General features: G+C 43.9%; 1 protein-coding gene across 2 annotated transcripts in view; it reads right to left on the bottom strand.

The window, feature by feature from the left end:
• Window positions 1–19,099, bottom strand: part of CDYL (chromodomain Y like) — a 153,185-nt gene extending 134,086 nt beyond the window's left edge. Inside the window, exons 1-2 of one of the 2 annotated variants that reach the window (XM_070747186.1) lie at window positions 18,426–19,035; window positions 17,297–17,353 (exon numbers count right to left, since the gene is read on the bottom strand). In XM_070747186.1, coding sequence (XP_070603287.1) covers window positions 17,297–17,353; window positions 18,426–18,449 — 81 coding nt within the window. In that variant the 5' untranslated portion in view covers window positions 18,450–19,035. Of the gene's footprint in view, window positions 1–17,296; window positions 17,354–18,425 lie in introns of both variants that reach the window. The other variant, XM_070747187.1, reaches the window with a different exon arrangement.
• Window positions 19,100–21,464: the final 2,365 nt, after the last annotated feature.

The raw sequence follows: 21,464 nt of genomic DNA, 5'->3' as shown, positions 1-21,464 counted from the left end.
ACTTTAATCTTAAGACTGTTTACTGTTGATTTCACCCCATTCCTAAGAGATCTCTAAGGGTTATGCATAAGTGCATCAGCATGATAACCGTCCCTGTCCTGTCTCCATTTTTTGTACCCATTTACTATGTACATATTTATGGTTATACTAAAGGTATAGGTTAAGTATAAACATAAATCGGCGTTGATTGCTTACCTGAACACCTCTTCTCATACGCTGAGCGGGTACAGCAGTCACGTGGGTTGTTCGCTGTCCAATCCGCATAGGACCGAGCCTAGTCTTTAAAAAGCTTGCTGGATCCGCCCCTTCCCCAGAATTCGCGAATCCGTAGAATTAGGCTCAAAGGTGGTGGCTCAAATAATGCTCTACTCTCTTGACAGGAAGAAACAGGTTAAAAGATATAACCATGGTTAGAAAGAAAAAAGGGAGAGAAGTGACTGCTGTACCCACTCAGCGTACAAGAAGAGGTGTTCAGATAAGCAATCAACGCCTATTCTCCATACTGAAAGAGCGGTTCCAGCAGTCACCTGGGACATACCCAATAGATGAGTCCCTAGGGAGGGATTAGTTCGCTATCGTGAGAGATAATGGATTGGAGGACTCTTCTGCCAAAGGCAGCATCCGCTGAAGCGTAAGAGTCAATTTTGTAGTGCCTTATGAAAGAGTTTGGAGAGGCCCAAGTGGCTGCTTTGTAGACTTCCTCCAATGGAGCTTGAGTTGCCCAAGCGGCAGATGTGGCTGCACTTCTTGTGGAATGTGCCGTGATACCTCTTGGTACGCTGAGGGAAGGTGACTCATAAGCCTTTGAGATTGTCCCTCGGATCCAACGACCTAATACGGTTGAGGATGCCATGGATCCCAGGGATCTGGGATGGTAGGCTATGAATAAGGCTTCGGACCTCCAAACATGTCTCGTCCGTTGGATATAGATTTGTAGAGCTCTGGTGAGGTCTTGGGTGTGCCATCTGAGCACAAGATGATGGTTCTGATTGGAACAGAATGAAGGCAACACAATGTCCTGGGATCTGTGGAACATGGAATTGACCTTTGGTATAAAGGTGGGGTCCAGGCGCAGAACTACTTTGTCTGTATGGAACTGGCATAGATCCTGTCGAATGGAGAGGGCTGCCAGTTCTGAGATACGTCGGGCAGATGTTATTGCCACCAGAAAGGCTACCTTGTAAGATAGGTACCTGAAGGATGCTGACCTTAGGGGTTCTATGGCGCTTGAGTGAGGGAGTGCAGAAGCCGTGGTAAGTCCCAGGATGGGTATTTGTGAACCGTGGGCCTGAGGTTTGAGTTGCCTCTTAGAAATTCTTGAATTTCCGGGAAGGAACGGAGTGGTTGTCTGCGAGGCTCTGCTAGGACCAAAGATAGGGCCGCTAGATGATGGCGGATGGTGCTGGTTGAGAGGCCTTGATGAAAACCTTTCATGAGGAGATATAATTCTGTGAATGGGAATACACAGGGGTGATAGATCTTCCTGTGTGCACCACTGGTGAAACTTGAACCAGGTATGGTCGTAGATCCTGTTGGTAGAAACTCTTCTGGATTTGAGGATTACTTCTATAATGTCCGGCTCGTAACCCCGAAGGTCTAGGTTGCGCCGGATACTACCCAAGCGGTGAGGTGGAACCACTCCGGGTCTGGATGGTGAGAGGCCCCTTGCTGCAACATATCATCTGAAATGGGGAGTTGCCAGGGGTCCTGGACGGACAGACATTGCAGGTCTGCAAGGGGCTATCAGAATCACCTGGGCCTTCTCGAGAATGATCTTGTGGATTACATCTGGGAGAATTGGTGTTGGAGGGAAGGAGTAAAGCAGCCCTCGAGACCAAGGAGTCCTGAGTGCATTTGTTGCCTCCGTTCCTGGAGATGGAAACCTGGAATAGAATCAAGGGACTTGATTGTTGGTTGCGGTCGCAAATAGGTCTAGCGATGGGTGACCGAATCTGAGGCAGATCTGTTGGAATAGGACCGGATGGAGGCTCCACTCTCCTGGATCCAGAGTTGACCGGGAGAGCCAGGCTGCCTGCACATTGAGGGCTCCCGAGATGTGGTCAGCCCATAAGGACTGAAGATGTCTCTATGCCCAGAGACCCAGTTTCAGGGCTTCCCTCATCAGGGCCTGGGATCTGGTGCCCCCTTGTCTGAAGATATGGCTCTTTGAAGCTATATTGTCCATTAGAATCAGGACATGTTGATTGATGATGTGTGGTTTGAATTGTTTGAGGCCTAACGACACTACTCTCAATTCCAGCCAGTTGATAGGTCTGGATGACTCCTCCGCTGACCACATGCCTTGGGCTACCAAACCTTGAGCGTGGGCCCCCAGACCGTCAGGCTGGCATCTGTGGTGATGGTGAATTGTTCTGAACTCCTGAAGGGGGATCCCTTGTCCAGAGCAGAGGAATTCCACCACGTAAGGGACCTTAATACTGTGGTCGGAATGGTGATGAGGCGTGCCGAGTTGCTGTTCCCCGATCTCTGGAACGGTAACAGAAGCCATTGGAGATCCCTGGCATGGAGGCGAGCCCATGGGGAAGACAGGGTGACGATGGTAGTCCTTCTTTGAGACCTTATCTGGGAGATAAGCTTCTTGATACTGATCTTTTTTTCAGTAGAAAGGAAGACCTGGGAGAGATCTGAATTTATAATTGCTCCCAGGTGCTGAATAGAAGTGGAAGGATGGAGTTGACTTTTTTGAAATTAATAGAAAAACCATGATCCTGAAGGATAGATATGGCAATATTGAGGTCTGAACAGGTGCCTTCTTCAGAGAGACCATGAATTAATATGTCATCCAAATAGCACAAAATATGGATGGGCGTGGCCTGGATGTGGGCCGCCAAGGCGCCTAGGAGCTTAGTAAAGACTCGAGGAGCCAAGGGCAGCCCAAATGGCATTGCCCTATTCTGATAATTCTTGCCCTGGAAAGCAAAGCACAGGAATTGCCTGTGGCCCTTAGCAATAGGGATGTGGAGATAGGCTTCCACAAGATCCAAGGAAACCATGAAGTCTGCAGGATGAATAGAGGCTAGGATGGAGGACAGGGAATTCATCTTAAATTTTCTATATTTAATGAATTGGTTTGATTTCTTAAGGTCTAAAATGGCCCTCCATCCTCCAGACGTTTTAGGGACCATGAAGAGGATGGAGTAGAAGGCGAGACCTCTTTGAGAAGAAGAAGAAGAAGAATAAATTTATTGTCATTGGCAAAATAACGAATTGTCATTGGCAACGAAAGTCGTGTGACAACCAGAGGGACTGGTTGGATAGCCCTGATGGACAACAGATGTTGAATAGCTTCCTCCATCTGAAGACGAGATGGAGTAGATCTGGGAGATGGGCATGAAATGAAATGCTTGGGAGGCATGGAGATAAACTCCAAATGGAGTCCCCATTTCACAGTAGAAATAACCCAGGGATCCTTACAGGAACAGCGCCAGCTGGAGGCGAACCAAGCTAGACGCCCCCCCAATGGGAGTAGAATGGAGATTACCATCTGGGCTTTCTGGAAGCTCTGGATGAGGAAGAACCTCTTTGAAAGCGGGATCCTCTGCCCCTGGTGTTTCTGTCTGCTTGGGAGCGAAAACGAGAGGTACACTGACCTGAGTTCCTCTAGAAGGCGAACCCCTGATCTTGTTGACAATTGGGGCGTCGAAAAGGCTGAGTTTTGATGGCCTTCTTGTTGAGGAAGAGGAGAGGAAAATAGTGCTGTTTACAGTTTGTATTCTTGAATTCAAGGAGGAGGGTATATAGCTGGCTGTAAGGGGAAATTTCTTTGGCTGATAGTGTTATTGAATTCAAGGAGGAGGGGATATAGCTGGCTGTAAGGGGAAATTTCATTGACTGATTGCGTTATTGAATTCAGGGAGGAGGGGACTAGATTGGGAAGTATAAAAGGGTCAGAAAAGCCATTTTAAACTGCACTTCCAGAACACAGAGGAAGAGGAGAGGAAAATAGTGGCCCGCGCGCCTGGCGGCGCGCGAATTATATAACTATAAACCAAAATCAGCAAAGTTTGGTAGCAATAGGGGTTCATTTTCTTGCTAAGTACCTGTATTTCAATACATTCTTAAGATGATTGGCTTGGTACAGTGTAACACTTGTTTGGCTGTTGTGTTCCGTAGTACCTTGTGGAACTTGGGGTCCTGCCCTCTTTGCATTAGGACATCTAGGTTAGATGGCGAGATCTCTAGATTGCAGTCCTTAGTTTGTAGCTTGCAGGCAGAAGTGGAAAGATTGTCCCAGCCACGTGCTGTAATGCAGCCATGTGTGCAGCCTCCACTTCCACAGCGCCCCCCGAGGAGGAGGGCTGTTTGGACAACTGTTGGTTCAGGAAGATTACGTGCAGTTGAACAAAAACATAACAATTTTGGTCTCTCTGTATCCAACTCCTATAATGTTCTTGCGGATTTAAATAGTAAGGATGTTGTAGATATTAGCAAGGCCCCTCAGGCGGAGAATGAGGGGATGTTCAAAGGAGAAGTTGTTGTAAATGAGGAACATAGTGTCACCAAACCAAGTCCAGTTAGTAGAAATAAAGAGAGGACACATGTTCTTGTGGGTGACTCGATTGTCAGAGGTGTTGATTTGGGACAGAGGAAGGATGTGGTGAAGGTGATGAGGTGTCTTCCAGGAGCCACTGCCCACAGGGACAGGAGGCGGATTACAAACATTGTCAGGGCTGTGAGTAAAGGTAATAAAGTTGATGTGGTGGTGCATCTTGGCACAAACGATCTGTCCCAGAGAAATGTTAATGTAGTAAAAAGAGATTTTCAAAGTCTAAGTGTGGAGCTGGGTAAAATAACTGATTCAGTGACTTTCTCAGAGGTGTTACCGGTTTGTGGCCAGGAGGGTAAAACAAGTTGTATCATAGAGTTTAATGTGTGGTTAAGGCAGTGGTGTAAAGCTGAAGGTTTTGGTTATGTAAGTCATGATGTCAGTAGATGGTCTAATAGGGAGTTGTTTAAGAGGGATGGTTTGCATCCATCATACAGAGGTACCCAGGTGCTCGGTGAGGAATTCAGAGCTTTTTTGGACAGGCATTTAAACTAGGTAAAGGGGACAGAGATGTACCAGATGTGGAGGATTTCTGTCCCCGACCAATGAGGATACATCAGTTTCTGGAAGCTTATGAAAAGGGAGCTGAAAATAAAATAGATGTAGTTGTTGATGATAAGGGGCAAACTAATAATGAAAATAATGTTCTTCGGGTAATGTGCACGAATGCTCGAAGCTTGAGCAACAAGCTCTGTGAGTTAATGGCCATAATATCTAGAGATAATTTGGATCTGGTTGCCATAACTGAGACATGGTTTAAGGATTCCAATGAATGGGAAATATCCATACCAGGATATACACTGTATAGGAAGGATAGAATAGAGAGAAGGGGAGGTGGAGTAGCCATTTATGTTAAAGAAAGTCTAAAAACAATACTAATTCAAAATACATGTAAAGATCTGGAGACCCTCTGGATTTGCATGCAAAATAAAGACGGTTCTGTCATTAGAATTGGGGTGATCTATAGGCCTCCAGGGCAATCTGAGGAACATGACAACAAGATGGTGGATGAGATTACCCTAATGGCAGTAAAGGGAGATATTGTGGTTATGGGTGATTTCAACATGCCTGATGTTGACTGGAATATCCCCAGTGCCCTTACATGCAAAAGTAAGAATATAGTAGAGGCCTTTACAGGAGCAGCTATGGCACAGCTAGTTAAGACACCAACTAGAGGGGAGAATATTCTAGATTTAGTTTTTACAAATGGGAATCGGGTTTCAGAGGTCAGGGTGGGAGAAAATTTAGGTTGCAGCGACCATCTATGTTTGTGGTTTGATGTAAAAACTGATTGTGAGCAATCCTATACTGCAACCAAAGTATTGGATTTCAGAAAAACAAATTTTAATGCAATGGGGGAATATTTAAATAATGAATTAAAGGGGAGGGATAAAATGGCAGGAGCGAGCACCCAGTGGACTGTATTAAAAAAGGCCATCTTAAAAGCCACAAGACTTTATGTAAAGCAAGTAACTAAAGGTAAAAGGAAGAAGAAACCGCTATGGTTTAGCAATGATGTAAGGGCTATAGTCAATGAAAAAAAGGCTGCCTATAGGAGGTATAAAGAGTCTGGAAGTATAGCTGATAGAGAGGTTTATAAAATGAGACAGAAGGAGGCGAAACAGATAATATATGCTGCTAAAGCCTCAAAAGAGGAAGAAATAGCAAAATCTATAAAGAAGGGGGATAAAACCTTCTTCAGATATATTAGTGATAGGAAGAAGAAAAACTGCAGCATCACAAAGCTTAGTACCGGGAATAATACATGCATTAATGGGAATAAGGAGATCGCTGACCATTTCAATAGCTACTTCTGTTCAGTTTTCTCAAAGGACACCTTACAAAATAATACTATAGAGGGATATAGCATTGCTTCCAGCTGTACGGATTCAGCTCCAGTGATCTTAGAAGCCGATGTCTTAGAAGAACTTGAAAGATTAAAGATAAATAAGGCAATGGGTCCAGATGGCATCCATCCCAGAGTTCTTAAAGAACTCAGATCTGTCATTGCTACCCCCCTGACTGATTTGTTTAACCAATCCCTGTTAACAGGAGATGTTCCTGAGGATTGGAGAATGGCCAGTGTTGTGCCTATCCACAAGAAGGGCAGTAGAGAAGAAGCTGGAAACTACAGGCCAGTTAGCTTGACATCAGTTGTAGTTAAAATGATGGAGACTCTACTCAAAAAGAGGATAAATCAGCATCTAAAAAACAATAACTTATTGGACCCAAATCAGCATGGCTTTACTGAAGGCAAATCGTGTCAGACTAATCTCATTGAGTTCTTTGACTATGTCACAAAGGTGTTGGATCAAGGTGGTGCCGTGGATATTGCCTATCTGGACTTCAGCAAAGCCTTTGATACGGTTCCACATAAAGAGCTGATAGATAAATTAGTGAAGATTGGACTTAATCCCTGGATAGTTCAGTGGATTTCAAGCTGGCTGAAGCATAGACATCAGAGAGTTATTGTTAATGGCGAGTATTCTGAGCAGAGACAGGTTACAAGCGGTGTGCCACAAGGGTCTGTTCTGGGTCCTATTCTTTTTAATATGTTTGTGAGTGACATAGGGGAAGGTTTGGTAGGGAAGGTTTGCCTATTTGCCGATGACTCTAAAGTGTGCAATAGGGTTGATATTCCTGGAGGGGTCTGTAATATGGTAAATGATTTAGCGTTACTAGATAAATGGTCAAAGCAATGGAAACTGCAGTTTAATGTTTCCAAATGTAAAATAATGCACTTGGGGAAAAGGAATCCTAAATCTGAGTATTGCATTGGCAATTCTGTGTTAGCAAAAACTTCAGAAGAGAAGGATTTAGGGGTAGTGATTTCTGACAGTATCAAAATGGGTGAGCAGTGTGGTCGGGCGGTAGGAAAGGCAAGTAGGATGCTTGGCTGCATAGCTAGAGGTATAACAAGCAGGAAGAGGGAGATTGTGATCCCCTTATATAGAGCGCTGGTGAGACCACATTTGGAGTACTGTGTTCAGTTCTGGAGACCTCACCTACAAAAAGATATTGACAAAATTGAACGGGTCCAAAGACGGGCTACAAGAATGGTGGAAGGTCTGAAGTATAAAACGTATCAGAAAAGACTTAATGAACTCAATCTGTATAGTCTGGAAGACAGAAGGAAAAGGGGGGACATGATCGAAACATTTAAATATGTTAAAGGGTTAAATAGGGTTCAGGAGGGAAGTGTTTTTAACAGGAAAGTGAACACAAGAACAAGGGGACACAATCTGAAGTTAGTTGGGGGAAAGATCAAAGGCAACATGAGAAAGTATTATTTTACTGAAAGAGTAGTAGATCCTTGGAACAAACTTCCAGCAGACGTGGTTGGTAAATCCACAGTAACCGAATTTAAACATGCCTGGGATAAACATATATCCATTGTAAGATAAAATACAGGAAATAGTAAAAGGGCAGACTAGATGGACCATGGGGTCTTTTTCTGCCGTCAGTCTTCTATGTTTCTATGTTTCTATGAAACTGGCAGGTGGATGCCAAGTCGAAGTGGGCTTTGTCTTCAGCCCCCTTTGAGGGCACAAAATTGTTTGGAGAGGCCCTGGATCCTGTCCTGGTGGAGGATAAGGATAAGCGGAAGGTCCTCCCAAGGTCCTTTCGGCGCCAGGACCAAAGGACTGGTCCGTACCCCCGTAGGCAGTCCTTTCGGTGGGACTCGTGGTCCGCCACTTTACAGCAGGCCAGGCCTTATTCACAAGGGGCCTTCACCACATCCTACAGGAATGACAGGCCGTATTCCCAGGAACGGGGCAGAGGCTTTTCCCAAACCAGACGACCATTCCGGGAATACCAGCAACGGAACGCTAGACGTTCCAAGTGACTGCCTGGACGGCATTCCTTTGGGGGGCAAGCTACAAAAATTCAGCGAGAGATGGCGAGCTACCACTTCAGACCCCTGGGTCCTAGCCACTATTTCAGGAGGGCTAAAGCTCGAGTTTATGTACAACCCTCCGCACCATTTTACCACATGCCCCATACCCAGGGATTCCGAAAGGAGGTCTCTCTTGGATCAAGAAATTCACCACCTTTTACAGATCCATGCGATCGAACCCGTTCAGGACGGTTCCAAAGGAACGGGGTTCTATTCGAAGGTGTTCCTTGCACCCAAGGCCTCCGGGGGTTGCAGGCTCATCTTGAACCTCAAACGTTTGAACCAGTATGTTCTCTATCGACGGTTCAAGATGGCCTCCCTCCGCTCCATCCTGACCTCTGTTCGGGCAGGGGACCTTCTTACTTCAGTGGATTTAAAGGAAGCCTACCTGCATGTTCCCATACACCCGACCCATCGACAGTTTCTCCGATTCTGTCTACACAACGTCCATTACCAGTACAGGGCAATGCCCTTTGGCCTGTCATCGGCCCCACGTACCTTTACAAAGATACTGGAAGCATTGCTGGCCGATCTACGGTCCCGGCCAATCCGAATTTTGGCATATTTGGACGACATCTTACTTCTGTCTCCAACCCGCCAGAGGGCGCACGAGGACTTGCAAGCCACGATACTTTGTCTGCAACATCACGGATTTACCATCAATATGCCAAAGAGCCATTTGATTCCGGCCACCAGACTCATTCATCTGGGTGCGGTGATAGACACGGCTTCTCAGGAAGTATATCTGTCTCCAGAGCGACAACAGCGCATTTGCTCTCTGGTGAATGGCCTTCAACAAGAACGGAGGGTCCCATTGTCCTTTCTGTCGAAGGTGCTGGGGACCCTGGTCTCCTGCGTGGACATTGTCCCTTGGGCCCGCTACCATTATCGACTGCTTCAGTGGACTTTGCTCCCATTCCAGCGTCGGAGATTAAGCCATACACACCGTCTAACCTTTGTGGGACGCGAGTTGCAACTTTCCCTGAGATGGTGGAGATCTCCAGCGCTGCGGCAGGGCACTCCCTTCGGACCATACCGTCATACTATCCTCACCACGGATGCCAGTCTGTTGGGATGGGGTGCCCACGTCCACTCCCAAGTGGCTCAGGGATTCTGGAGCCCCCAGGAACTCCGCCCAATCAATATCAATTTCTTGGAACTGAGAGCGGTCCACTTGGCCTTGCTGGCCTTTGCCACCTTGCTGGAAGGTCAGCACGTCCTCGTGCGCACGGACAACGTAGCGACCAGGGCACATTTAAATCACCAAGGTGGAACGCGCTCTCTCAGGCTGATGGAAGAGACGGTCCTTCTCTTCGATTGGGCAAAGACTCATCTCTCCTCTCTGCATGCAGAACACATTGCGGGGGAGGACAACAAACAGGCGGATTGGCTCAGTCGCCAGGAACTGGACCCGACGGAGTGGAGACTCGATCCGGGTCTATTTCAAGAAGTCTCGCGTCGGTTCGGAGTACCGGTGGTGGACTTAGTCGCCACCCCCCAGAATACCCAACTCCCGAGGTTTTACTCCCGTTTTCCATCTCCGGGAGCCGAAGGAACCAATGCACTACATCTACAGTGGCCAAAGGCTCTGCTCTACGCCTTTCCTCCCATTCCGCTTATTCCATCGGTGATAAGGAAGATCCTGATGGAGAAGGCGGAGGTGCTCTTGCTAGCGCCTCATTGGCCTCGGAGACCTTGGTTTGCGGACCTCAGAGAACTGTCCATCTCCCCACCGTGGAGGATACCGGACGACCAAATAACCCTCAGCCAGGGGTTTGTGTACCACCCGGAACCACAATGGTTCCACCTAACCGCTTGGCATTTGAAGGGGACAGGTTGAGGAGCTGCCTCCTTCCCGAGAATGTCATCGCAACTATTCAAGCGGCTCGTCGTCCTTCCACAGTCCGAATATATCAGGCAACATGGGCAGCCTTCCACTCCTTCTGCAATGCTAGGAACCTTCGACCAGAGGATTCCTCAGTCATCCTTGTCTTGGAATTCTTGCAGAAGGGTTTGGAGAAAGGTCTGGCGCCAAACACGCTAAAACGCCAGGTCGCAGCGCTTGCCACTATTATAAAGCGGGACGATGGGGGTCCCTTAACTTGTCACCCTTGGATTAAGGATTTTCTCAGGGGGGCTACCAACACGCAACAACAACATGGCGGCGTGAGGAGGTAGCGCCTCATAGGGCGAGCGCACCCCTGGCAAGCCGGAAAAATCGCTGCCGCCGCCATCCAACTCTGCTGGGCAATTCAGAAGCCTCCGCTTGCCGCTCGCTATTGCAAGCGCTCAAACAGCTGTTCGGCGGTTCCTAATGGCCGCCGCGGCTTTTTTTTGGCTTTCTCTGTCTCTCGCCGCCCCCGACAATGGGGAGGGGCGCCCCCCGCCATCTGGGGTGATATGGGCTCATTAGACCACCAGGTCAGTAATAATCATAATTATAATCATAATTATAGCCCCGTTGCTCCTCGGTGGGCAGTACCCGCTGAGAGAAGAGGCCCCAAAAGGAGAAAAGGTGGGGGGGGTGCCCGCGGAGGGCAGAGACCCCATCAGAGAACAGGAACCTAGTAAAGGAGAAAAAGGGGGAAAAAATTACAAGGTTCACATACATTTAATATACATTAAAATACATTACATACTCAACCTAAAGGGAGAGAAAAAACTCATGTCCTTAACCTCGACTGAGTTTTTTAAAACTGGATACTTGGGGCAGCAAGGGGGCGGTACCTAATTATTATGTATTTATGTTAATTTAAAACTCAGTCCTACCAATAAGACTTGAGCTAAACCCATGCTGGACTCTCCTTCCAGGAGGCATGGGAGAAGTCTTCTGGCTGTTATTGAGGCCGCTCCCGACTTTGCAGCAAATCTTGATGATTGCAAGGTAGCGTCAGCTACATATTGGGCCGCTGCAAAAACTTTATTGAAGTCCTGTTGACCCCGTAGATCATTAGGGGGAATATGCTGCTGGAGCTGTTGGAGCCGCAAGAAAATGGCTATGGAAAAGAATGATGCCGCTGCTGCACTTTTAATAGCCCAGGTATCAGCAAAGAAACACTTTTTGAGCATTTGCTCTAAACGTTTGTCTTTGGGCTTTAACACTTCCTCTGCTTCACCAGGCATAGCAGCCACCGAGTGTAAAATCTTTACTGGTTCATCAGCTTTGGGACAGACAAGAAGGTCTTCATAAGATGGAGAGAGCTTATATAACTTCTTGTCTTTAAATGTGGGGTTGAAACCGTAAGATGGATGGTCCCACTGCTTGAGCAGAGCATGTTTGAACAATTTGGGCATGGGGATGACCTCATTGTCTTCCTGTTCTTCCACAAAATATGGCAGGTTCTCCTCAGGTGGAGCAGTAGAAGAATCAGATGGTGTATCCTGACCAGCTACGCCTGTGGCAACTCTTGCATTGAATAGAAGAGATTTGAAAAGTTGGAAAGGGAAAATTGCAGCAGGAGATGGAATCTTGATCTGTGATCTGACAGGCAAGGGTCATCCTTGTCCTCTATGTCCATATCATCATTCTCATCCTGAGAAGAATCCAAGTCTTCTTGAACTGGAACTCTGTAGGTTGAGAGGGAACTCACGGGCCTAGGGGCGCGTGAAGGGGGGACGAGAGGGAGAAGGCACATTGATAGCCGAGAGCTTGGCATCAATGGCTTGAGATAAAGCATAGTTTGTAGCTCTGAAGGAAGGTTAGTAATAGTAACAGGTAGTGAGGGAGATACCCTGAAGGCCTGGGCTGGATCTGGCTCAGAGAGATCTTCCATCATAATAACTGGCTCTTCTGGACCTAAGCCCCATAGGTTAGGTTGGGGGTCTGTTTAGGTTTGGCTCATCCAGAGAAAGCACAGGGACACCAGAGGGAGGCAGTTTAGAAGCCTCTGGAGGGTCAGAGGGGCTAACGTGCACTTGGGCCTGTACTCTTAAACATTTAGCCGATCTCTCATGAATCTTTTGAAGAGCTTGGTACCGTCTCTTCTCAGCTGTGGTGGGTCTAGCCATTGGAGGGGCTCCTGAGGAAGAGGAGGAAGAGGCCTGGGGGATGGTGTCAATTTCATCGCCAGTAGGCCTAATCTCTCTGGGACCCTTAGAAGTGCCTCTCTTGGGAAACGAAGTCATGGCCTGAACAAATTACAGGTACAAGACTTGAGCCAAAAAAGTGGGAGAAGCTATAAATGGGCAACGTTCCCAAGAGGATGGGGGCCCAAGCTCCTAGGCCCAGGAGCGTCTGCAGCTCAAAGACAATCTGGACGGTACCAAAGTTCGTGCCAGTGAGAACATAGGGGCAGGCCTCACTAATTTTAAATAGTAAACCAAGGCACACTGGTTTGGAGGCCTAGCCAGGGAGAAAAGGCCTGAGGGTCTCACAGCCTACTCCAGGGCCACGCGGTGGACTTGTTATGGCGTCGAACGGGACGTGCATGGGCGATCTGTAAATGCCGAAATTACTGGGCGCTAAGGGCCTTCGCGCCAGAAATAAACTGCTCCACCGTTTTTTTGAAAGGAGGGGCAACTAAAGTCCAGGAGACGAACAAGAGCGCTTGTTAAAGTGTCCCACACCATATTCATATAATACAGGTAGTTCTCGGTTATGACCACAATTGAGCCCAAAATTTATGTTAGGTGACTTTTGCCCCATTTGATATCATTTCTTGCCACAGTTGTTACATGAATCACTGCAGTTGATAAATTAGTAATCTGGTTAAGTGAATTAGACTTTCCCATTGACTCTGCTTGTCAAAAGGTTGCAAAAAATTATCACATGACCCCAGTACGCTGCAACGATCATAAGCCACACATCTGAATTTTGATCACATAATCATGGGGATAGTGCAAAGGTTGCAATTGTAAAAAATGGTCATAAGTCACTTTTTTCAGTGCCTTTTTAACTTTGAACGGCCACTAAATGAACTGTTGTTAGTCAAGGCCTACCTGTACTATTACTAAAGCTATCTAAATAATTAAAAAATACAAAATTGTCATTCATTCATTAAGAGGACAAAGCATCTAATAATTAGGAACAGAAATAAATACATCTTCCCAATTGTTTACTTTAAATTATTTTTAAAAAATTAAAATGAAACCCAAAAGATTGATTCACATATTGTATTCCAGATTTATTTTACCAGGTTTTGTTGCATAATCTTCAATGTTTGGATATTATATCACATATTGGTATAATACCAATATATAACATAATACCACATACTGAACATTATAGTTTAGCAGAATGCATATCTATTAATTTAATTATCTATTAATTTCTAATCCATATAAAAGTCTCTAAGAGAAAGTTCCATTGCAAGGGCATCATTAAAAACGCTGTATTCTCAGATGCCAAGGAAATTACTTCTGAAACTGCACCTGAGAAATTATCTTAAGACAGTTTTGGAAGGGATCATCTAGCCCACAAAGTTGAACTCAGGGTCAATGAAGGAACTGAAATTAAAGTATACACAACGTATTATTAGTTAGCCTCTACTTAAATTTATCCACTACAAGAAAGGCCCATCACCTTTTTTTAATATTTAGTTCTATCATCAAAATGCTCTTAACAAGCCTTTTCTAAACATTCGGTTGCAATTTTATTTTCTGGATCTTAAATCCATAATGCCAGTATAAGTCCTGACATTTTCCACGAGCTCTCTTTTCCTGAATGGGATCCACATTTAATTGAATCGTCAGGATACAGCATTTTGGTCAAATTATGACCACAGATGCACTCAATTATGCATTACTTAACTGTGACAAATTTCTTTTGTATGTGCATGCACTATGCTGATGCACATACCAAAGGGCAGAGTTGATATTGGGTGATGCTACTTTTATCATTTTCCTTTATTACCCCCTGAAGAAACCTTTCTTTACAGGGTGATTGGTATCCTTGTCAGTTTTCAACCCTAAACATGCTCAGCTACTTCAACCTATTGTATCTCTGTAAGAATTTGCAATCCCTGAATGATTGTCAGTGTCTTTCCAATTCTGTTTCAGTTTTGCTGAATTTTTCTAAAGTGTGGTGACCAAAACCAGACACAATATCTGAGGTGACATCTGGTCAAAATAAAATAAGGTGGAATCATATCCCATGATTTGGAAGCTATGTTAATGTAAATTGCTGCTGTATTTGCCTTTATAGAACTCGTATTCAGATTTTAAATAACAACAAGAGTTGGAAGGGACCTTGGAGGTCTTCTAGTCCAACCCCCTGCTTAGGCAGGAAAACCCCACTTCAGACAAATGCTTATTCAATAGCTTCTTAAAAACATCAGTGTATGTAGCATTCACAACGTCTGGAGACAAGCTTCTCTCCTTGTTTAGTTTCCACCCATTGCTTCTTGTTCTATCCTCAGGTGCCTTGGAGAATACGTTGACTCCCTCTTCTTTGTGGCAACCCCTGAAATATTGGAACATTGCTATCATATCCCACTTAGTCCTTCTTTTCATTAAACTAAATCAGTTCCTGCAACTGTTCTTCATGTTTTAGCCTCCAGTCCCCCAATCCTCTTTGTTGCTCTTTTCTGCACTCTTTCTAGTGTCTCGACATTCTTTTTGCATAGTGGCGGCCAAAACTGAATGCAGTATTCCAAGTGTGGCCTTATTAAAGCATTGTAAAGTGGTATCAATACTTCACATGATCTTGATTCTATCCCTCTGTTAATGCAGCCTAGAACTGTGTTGAATCCAATTTTTTTCAGATAATTCATTAAAACATATTAAGATTTTTATGACTCTATAGTCATAAAGTACCTGAAATCAGAACTCCATATAACTTACTGATTCTAAATTCTTAAAGAGAAGTCATACACAAAGGTAGTATGCGTTTGCTCTTGACTTGAGTCACTCAGCAACACAAGTAATTTATCAATTATTTTCTAAAATTGTTGAAAATAAATGGAGGAAATTTCATCAAGCTTTAAAAAAATGCATAGGATTTCTTATCATAAAACATGCCCATGCCGTAAATGGGTGGCTAACTATGTGGGTGGAAAGAAGGAAGATTAATGTTGTTCATGGTTTATCCAGCATCTTGAATAAATTTCTATTTAATTCCATTTGATGTTCATACCATTCTTTTTCAAGTCTTTTATAAACCAAAGGATGATTAAATCTAGTACAAATAAATTTAATCCACAACTTCTCCAAGCAATTTCTTCTTTCGTATGAAAGCAAGGGTTGGTAAAGTTGTTTTGTGTAAGTTACAGTGCTGTCTCTTTTCCACAATCTGTACACAAACACATATACCAAATAATCAAATAATTTATTAATCAATATTTTCCAATTAAAATACTTTGAAGATCTTATCAACACCATTTTCTAGCTAGATTATATAAAGATAAGTTTCATTTTGACAGTTTTTTAGAATAAAAAAATGGGTGTACAGTATCTTGTTTTAATCATTTGAGATTATGTTATTGCTTCCTAATGCAATAATTCCAAACCACTAACTAAAAAATTTATTACAGAATCCCAGCATCGTAACTTATCTGAACACGACGTACATCTCAGCTGAAAACAGTGCGATTATCTTTTACAAATTAAAAAGATTCAGTTCTCTTCCATCTGAAACAGGATATGAATGATTATCAAGAATGTTTTTTTTAACTTTTCTTACTAATTTTTCAACAGTAAAGCAGATTCTATAATAACTTTTTTTTAAGTCCAAGATTTGTAAATAAAGTTTCTATACCTAACCCAGCTTCAGTAATAGTTTTAGTTAATCTTTCCATTCCAGTTAAGGTCCATATACTTATATAAAGTAACTGCTATAGTCTTTAATATCTTAATTTGCTTTCTCAATCATTCTTCCAAGTTCTTTAATTCATAGGGTTAGTTTACAATAGCTCAATTAACATGACTGAGTGATAAAATAAACACAATGCAGCTTGGCAGAGCCATTCTGTGCAATCAACAGGATGGGTTACTATAGTCATAAGCAACTTGTAAATTGCATTTCTGGACAATATTCAAGAATACCCAAAATCAGAATTACCAGTAAGTAACTGGATTAAATTGTCCAATGACCTTCCTAAAGAAAAACAATTCAGAAAATACATGCACTTATGAAATATAGGTTCAAATACCCCAACAGATTGAACCTGCTGCTAAGTTGTTATATTACTGACAATTTTATCAAATAATTTGTTTGTGCTCCCCTCTAAAGTTACCCCAAATCTTTGGCATATTTAGCCATAATTTACTCTTAAAATCAATTTATAATCAACTAAGGTTGCAGAATACTGGATCAAAGAACAAATCAATTCAAAATTCTCATTCAAGACACAAATGTCCAAGCTCAAGTGATATTTGGAACACATTATACAATCTTTATGAGAAATCTATATAATACTGGAAAAGGTGAAAGGAAAGAGATGATCAACCACAAGAAGGATGGACTCCATTAGAGCAGCGCACACTACTGGAAGATCTAAATACCAGAATGGGAACAGATAATCTTAGGTGAAATCTATGTGATCTCTTAAGAGTTAACACTTAATGGCACATAATCATCAATTGGATTATTAGTTGAAAAACTTCATTTGTTCAAAAATTGAACTCTACTCATTCATAAATATGAATGTCCACTGATCAGCTGAACTGGAAATGTTTTCAGTTTCTAAATTCTTCCTACTGCATCACTTAGAGTTCAACATTAAAAGTACAATACTGTTTTGCCATAAAGTTATAAGTGGAGCACAATCCCTAGTAAGTGTGTTAAAGAGTTGTATTTTATGTTTTATACTACTATTGAATATATTATATTAATTCTAAGGTTCCAGACTCGCATGGGTGCAAGTAAATTAATTAAACACACAAACATATCAAACCTGTGTAAGTAAGTATTTGTCCACGGTAGAAGAAACCCAGCACTTCAATGAGTCTACCTACCAAATGAATTAGAATGGTTTCAAAAATTTAATGCAAGCATTAACCTATGCAAAACATATTTTTTAAAAAAACAAAACACCAAGTAATTGCATTCAAAAGGAATCCCTCACCCTGTCCCTGTACACTGTAGATTTATAAATGGCATCAAAAGACTGGAAATTCAAAGTTAAAGTCACCTTCTTCCTCCATCCTCAAGCAAAGCCAACGAAGCTATTTCCTACCACGCTTAATCCACCTAGGCATCCCTCAAATAAAATAGCAAGGTTGGAACCAGTCAACACCCCCCCTCCCTCCATTCATCCACCTACTCCCCCCCACCCACAAAAAAACCCCTCCCCAAACTTGTTCATTCTGCTAAAGAATGCAGAGTTAAATATTAGTTTTGGGGTGTTTCGTGTTGTGTGCACCAACGCAGCTGACTCTGCCAGGCAAAGGTGTCAATGTACTTTTCAAAAGAAGAAGATAACCCTTCCTTTCGCCTTCCCTCCCTCCCCACCCACCCACCCAAAAGCGGGCAGGACTTCTACAACACATTTTTTTTCTTTTGCACTGTACCAAAAACACTTTTGTGCCCAAGAGGGGTCTGGGCAAGTCGCGGCTGTCAGCGTCCGGCACCCACCCTTCCCTCGTGGCGAGACCGGAGAGGGGGGAAAGGGGGGATGGGGGGGTGGCCGTGGAGTTGAGAGGAGTGGGGGTAGTCGGGAGGGGGGAGGTCGGGTTTAAAAAAAAATAGAGAGGGAGTGAGGGGGGGGAAGCGATAGAAAGCGCAAGCCAATGGTTACACTTTACCGTCTCCTGCTTTCAGTCATATTTCCGTCCTCCTCTAACGAAACTCGGGGGGGGAGGGAAGAGAGAGAGGCAGGCTCTCAGTTTGGAAACAGACACACACACATACACACAGGGCCCCGCCAAGAAAAGCCAGAAGCCAAAAGAAACTGAGGAAAGCGGGGGAGCCGGGGTTTTTTTTTTAGCCCTCACACACACACCGAAAAAAGAGGCGGTGGGGCGGCCTGGCGGGAATAAGGCGGGGACGAGGAGAGGGGGGAAAGCATTGGGGACTCTGATTACCTCGTAGAGTTCCTCGGAAGCCATGCTGAGGCGCCCGCCTGCCGCCAGCCTCCCGAGGTGGAGTTGGGTGCTGGTTTGGAGCTACTTTTGTCTCACTTGGGTGTCTTGGTGTGGCCTCTGCTGCCGCCGCCGCTTCGCTTTTCCTCTCTCCCTCCCCCCCCCCACCCCCAGTCTCCTCAGATATGCGTGTATTCTGCCTCGCTCCACAGCGCTCCTCTCTCCTCAAATGCCCGGGCGCTGGTGGTGGTGGCAGTGGTGGTTCTGGTAAGTGGTGGTGGTGCCTCTGCCGCCCTCCTCCTCCGCTGCTGGTGGTGCTTGTGCGCAAACCGAGCTGCGCAACGGGGCTCGCTCACTCACACTCAACACTCACACTCGCCTCGGCACACACTTTGCTCGCGAGGCGCGGGAGAGCGGGGAGGAGGAGGAAGAGGAGGTAGCAGCTGCAGCGGCAAGGACTCCCTGTACCCGCCGCTACCACCACCACCCCACTCGGTGTCCCTTTCCAGCGCCTGGCTTCGGCGCCTTGGCTGACTCTTCTCCCTCCCTAGGATCACTAATCGAGCGCAGAGAAAGCGCCACCCCGGCCGGGCTCTCGCCTCAGTCTAGCGCCATCCTCTTCCTCCTCCCCCTCCCCCTCCTTTGATCGCCCATTGTCTCCTCAGCTGAGCGGCGGCGTGAGGGGGCGGCCGGGATTGGGCCAATGGCCGCCGGGAGAAAGGGGGAGGAGCCACGAGAGAGGAGGAGGAAGAGGGAGGGGAAAGTGGTGAGGAGGGGCCCGGTCTGCCATATGCATCGTTGGAGGAAGTGGTGGGGTTGGTTGGAAAGAGAGAAGAGTTTGAGCTCAAGTTTTGAGACTTGGGACGTTCTTGGCCACAGCTCCACCTCCCATGAGGTTCTAAGGAAGGAACAGAAGTGCCTTTCCTCATCCTTGGCTTCAGTCAAGCTGATACATGAGCTCATCCTTCCATTTTCTTCACCCATTAATCTTCATTTCCATTGGCACCAGAACCCCAGTATTGGGCATCCTAGTTATCCAGTTACATTCATTTTACCAGTTGCTCCTCTGCCTCTTCCCTTTCCATCTCTTCACTCCTATATTTCACTTGATTCCCAAACTGGCTCTATGATACTTTTCCCTAGTTAGTTTGGCGAATAATGTTCTGGGCTGGCTCTTGCTTCCTCTTTTCTATATATCCACCTGCCTAGCCTGTTTACCTTTCACTTCCATGATTCTCATTTGTGTGCATGTAGTCTTGCTTGGTGTTTGACATCTTTTACCTCCTTTTGGTCACTTTCAATCCTTTTTTCTAAGTGTTCTCTCATAAAATCAACAGTTGTTCTTCCATCACACTTTATTATCATATTCTTGGGTCTTTTGGTTCCCACATAACTGTATGCATTCTCTAACTATTTGGGTTGGGCTCTGCCATTTTTGTTTGTGTACAACTTTTTTGCAGTTTTATACTCATGGCATATGATCTTTTTTCTTTTTTATCTCACTGTTCATCAATTCAGCATTTTTGCATCAATTTTCTCTTTTCCTTTTATATACTATTTATTCTTTTCCATTATATTATTAACCAATCCATTCTATATCAATTTGCTTATTTCTTCTTTACAAATAATCCCTACTTATCTCCCTTATACAATTTCTTTGTTGATATTCCCATTCATCTTTATTGTCATTATCATCTGTTTTTATTGTTGCTGTCTCTTAAACACTTCTATTGTCTGGATTATGTCTATCCATTTGGTACCTATTGGTATCTTAGATTCATTTATCCTTTATGTATTTACACATTTTGTTTAAATCAATTCCTGTCATTTTTTAATAAAGTATTCAGAACATCAATTGGTTATACATAACTTTTTCTGCCTGCTTGTATAGACCACTGTAAATATCAATGGGCATTTTGAACAAGATAGAATAGCAAAAGAAGTTGTGAATAGCTTCTGAGCAAATTTCTTCCACCATGCCAACCACCACAACAAAATTGACTAGCTCTAAAATGACTAGCTAATAGCCTATAATCTATCATCAATTAAGACAGAGCCAGGATAGATACATTTAATGATTTTCAAACAGGTATACAAGGGTATAACTATACAGAATAGTTAAAACTGGAGTTTTTACAAGTTGGATAATTAATAATGTAGTCAATTATTTGCAAAATGATACAAGATTTCCTCAGTAGAACCAATGTGATGGTAATCATGGTTTGGGGACTTGGAATGTGAGAGGAATAAATCTACAGACTATAAATTAACAACTGAAAGCAAAATAGGTATGTTGTATGATGTCTGCCAGTCTAAAAGGAAGGGGTACAGTAAAATGGGAATGAAAATAGTGCGATTTTGGAGGAGTGGCCTTGATGAATACATGGTGGTGTAGGTTTAGTGAATGAGAGGACTGGAATGTATGTCAGAAAGTTTGAACTGAAGTCTTGTAGATTGTTATGGGAAAATATAAAAATAGGAATTCAGAGATAGTTGCTCCAGTAATGATAATGAAATAATTACTCAGACATGAGTTTGGGGAAAATTTGTGCAACATTTTGAATGTACATGATCCATGGGGAAAAATATTCTGTTAGATGACATGAAAGGATAAAGGATTGACTTAGAAAGATAATGCAAAATGTTTTTTGGCCACTAGAGATGCCAAAGTGGATGAGAAGAGTGACTATTTGGTGAATACCTACTTGGAAAAATGCCTGCTTGTTTCAAACAGTGATTTCAGCCTAATTCATAATACTTCTGATAAAAAAATTAATACAATCTAAGAGCATGATTTATTTGATTGTTTATAAGGAAACACTGAGAGAATAAGAAGCATATGGTAACACGAGACACTTTAAATGAGACTATTTTTGGGGTAATGTCAAGAAAGGATCTTGGGGACAAATTGACAAGGAAGAAAAGAAGAAAGGTGAATGAAATCAGTATAAGAAGATAAAATATTAGTCTAAAATATTAGAAATAGATTAATATTTCAATTAAAGGAGTGGAAAATAGACATGGGGAAAAGATGTGGAAGTT

This window comes from Erythrolamprus reginae, chromosome 3, assembly GCF_031021105.1.
Source record: "Erythrolamprus reginae isolate rEryReg1 chromosome 3, rEryReg1.hap1, whole genome shotgun sequence".
NCBI lineage: Eukaryota > Metazoa > Chordata > Lepidosauria > Squamata > Dipsadidae > Erythrolamprus > Erythrolamprus reginae.
The sequence above is the reverse complement of the archived record's forward strand: the minus strand, read 5'-3'. Positions and strand labels throughout refer to the sequence as shown.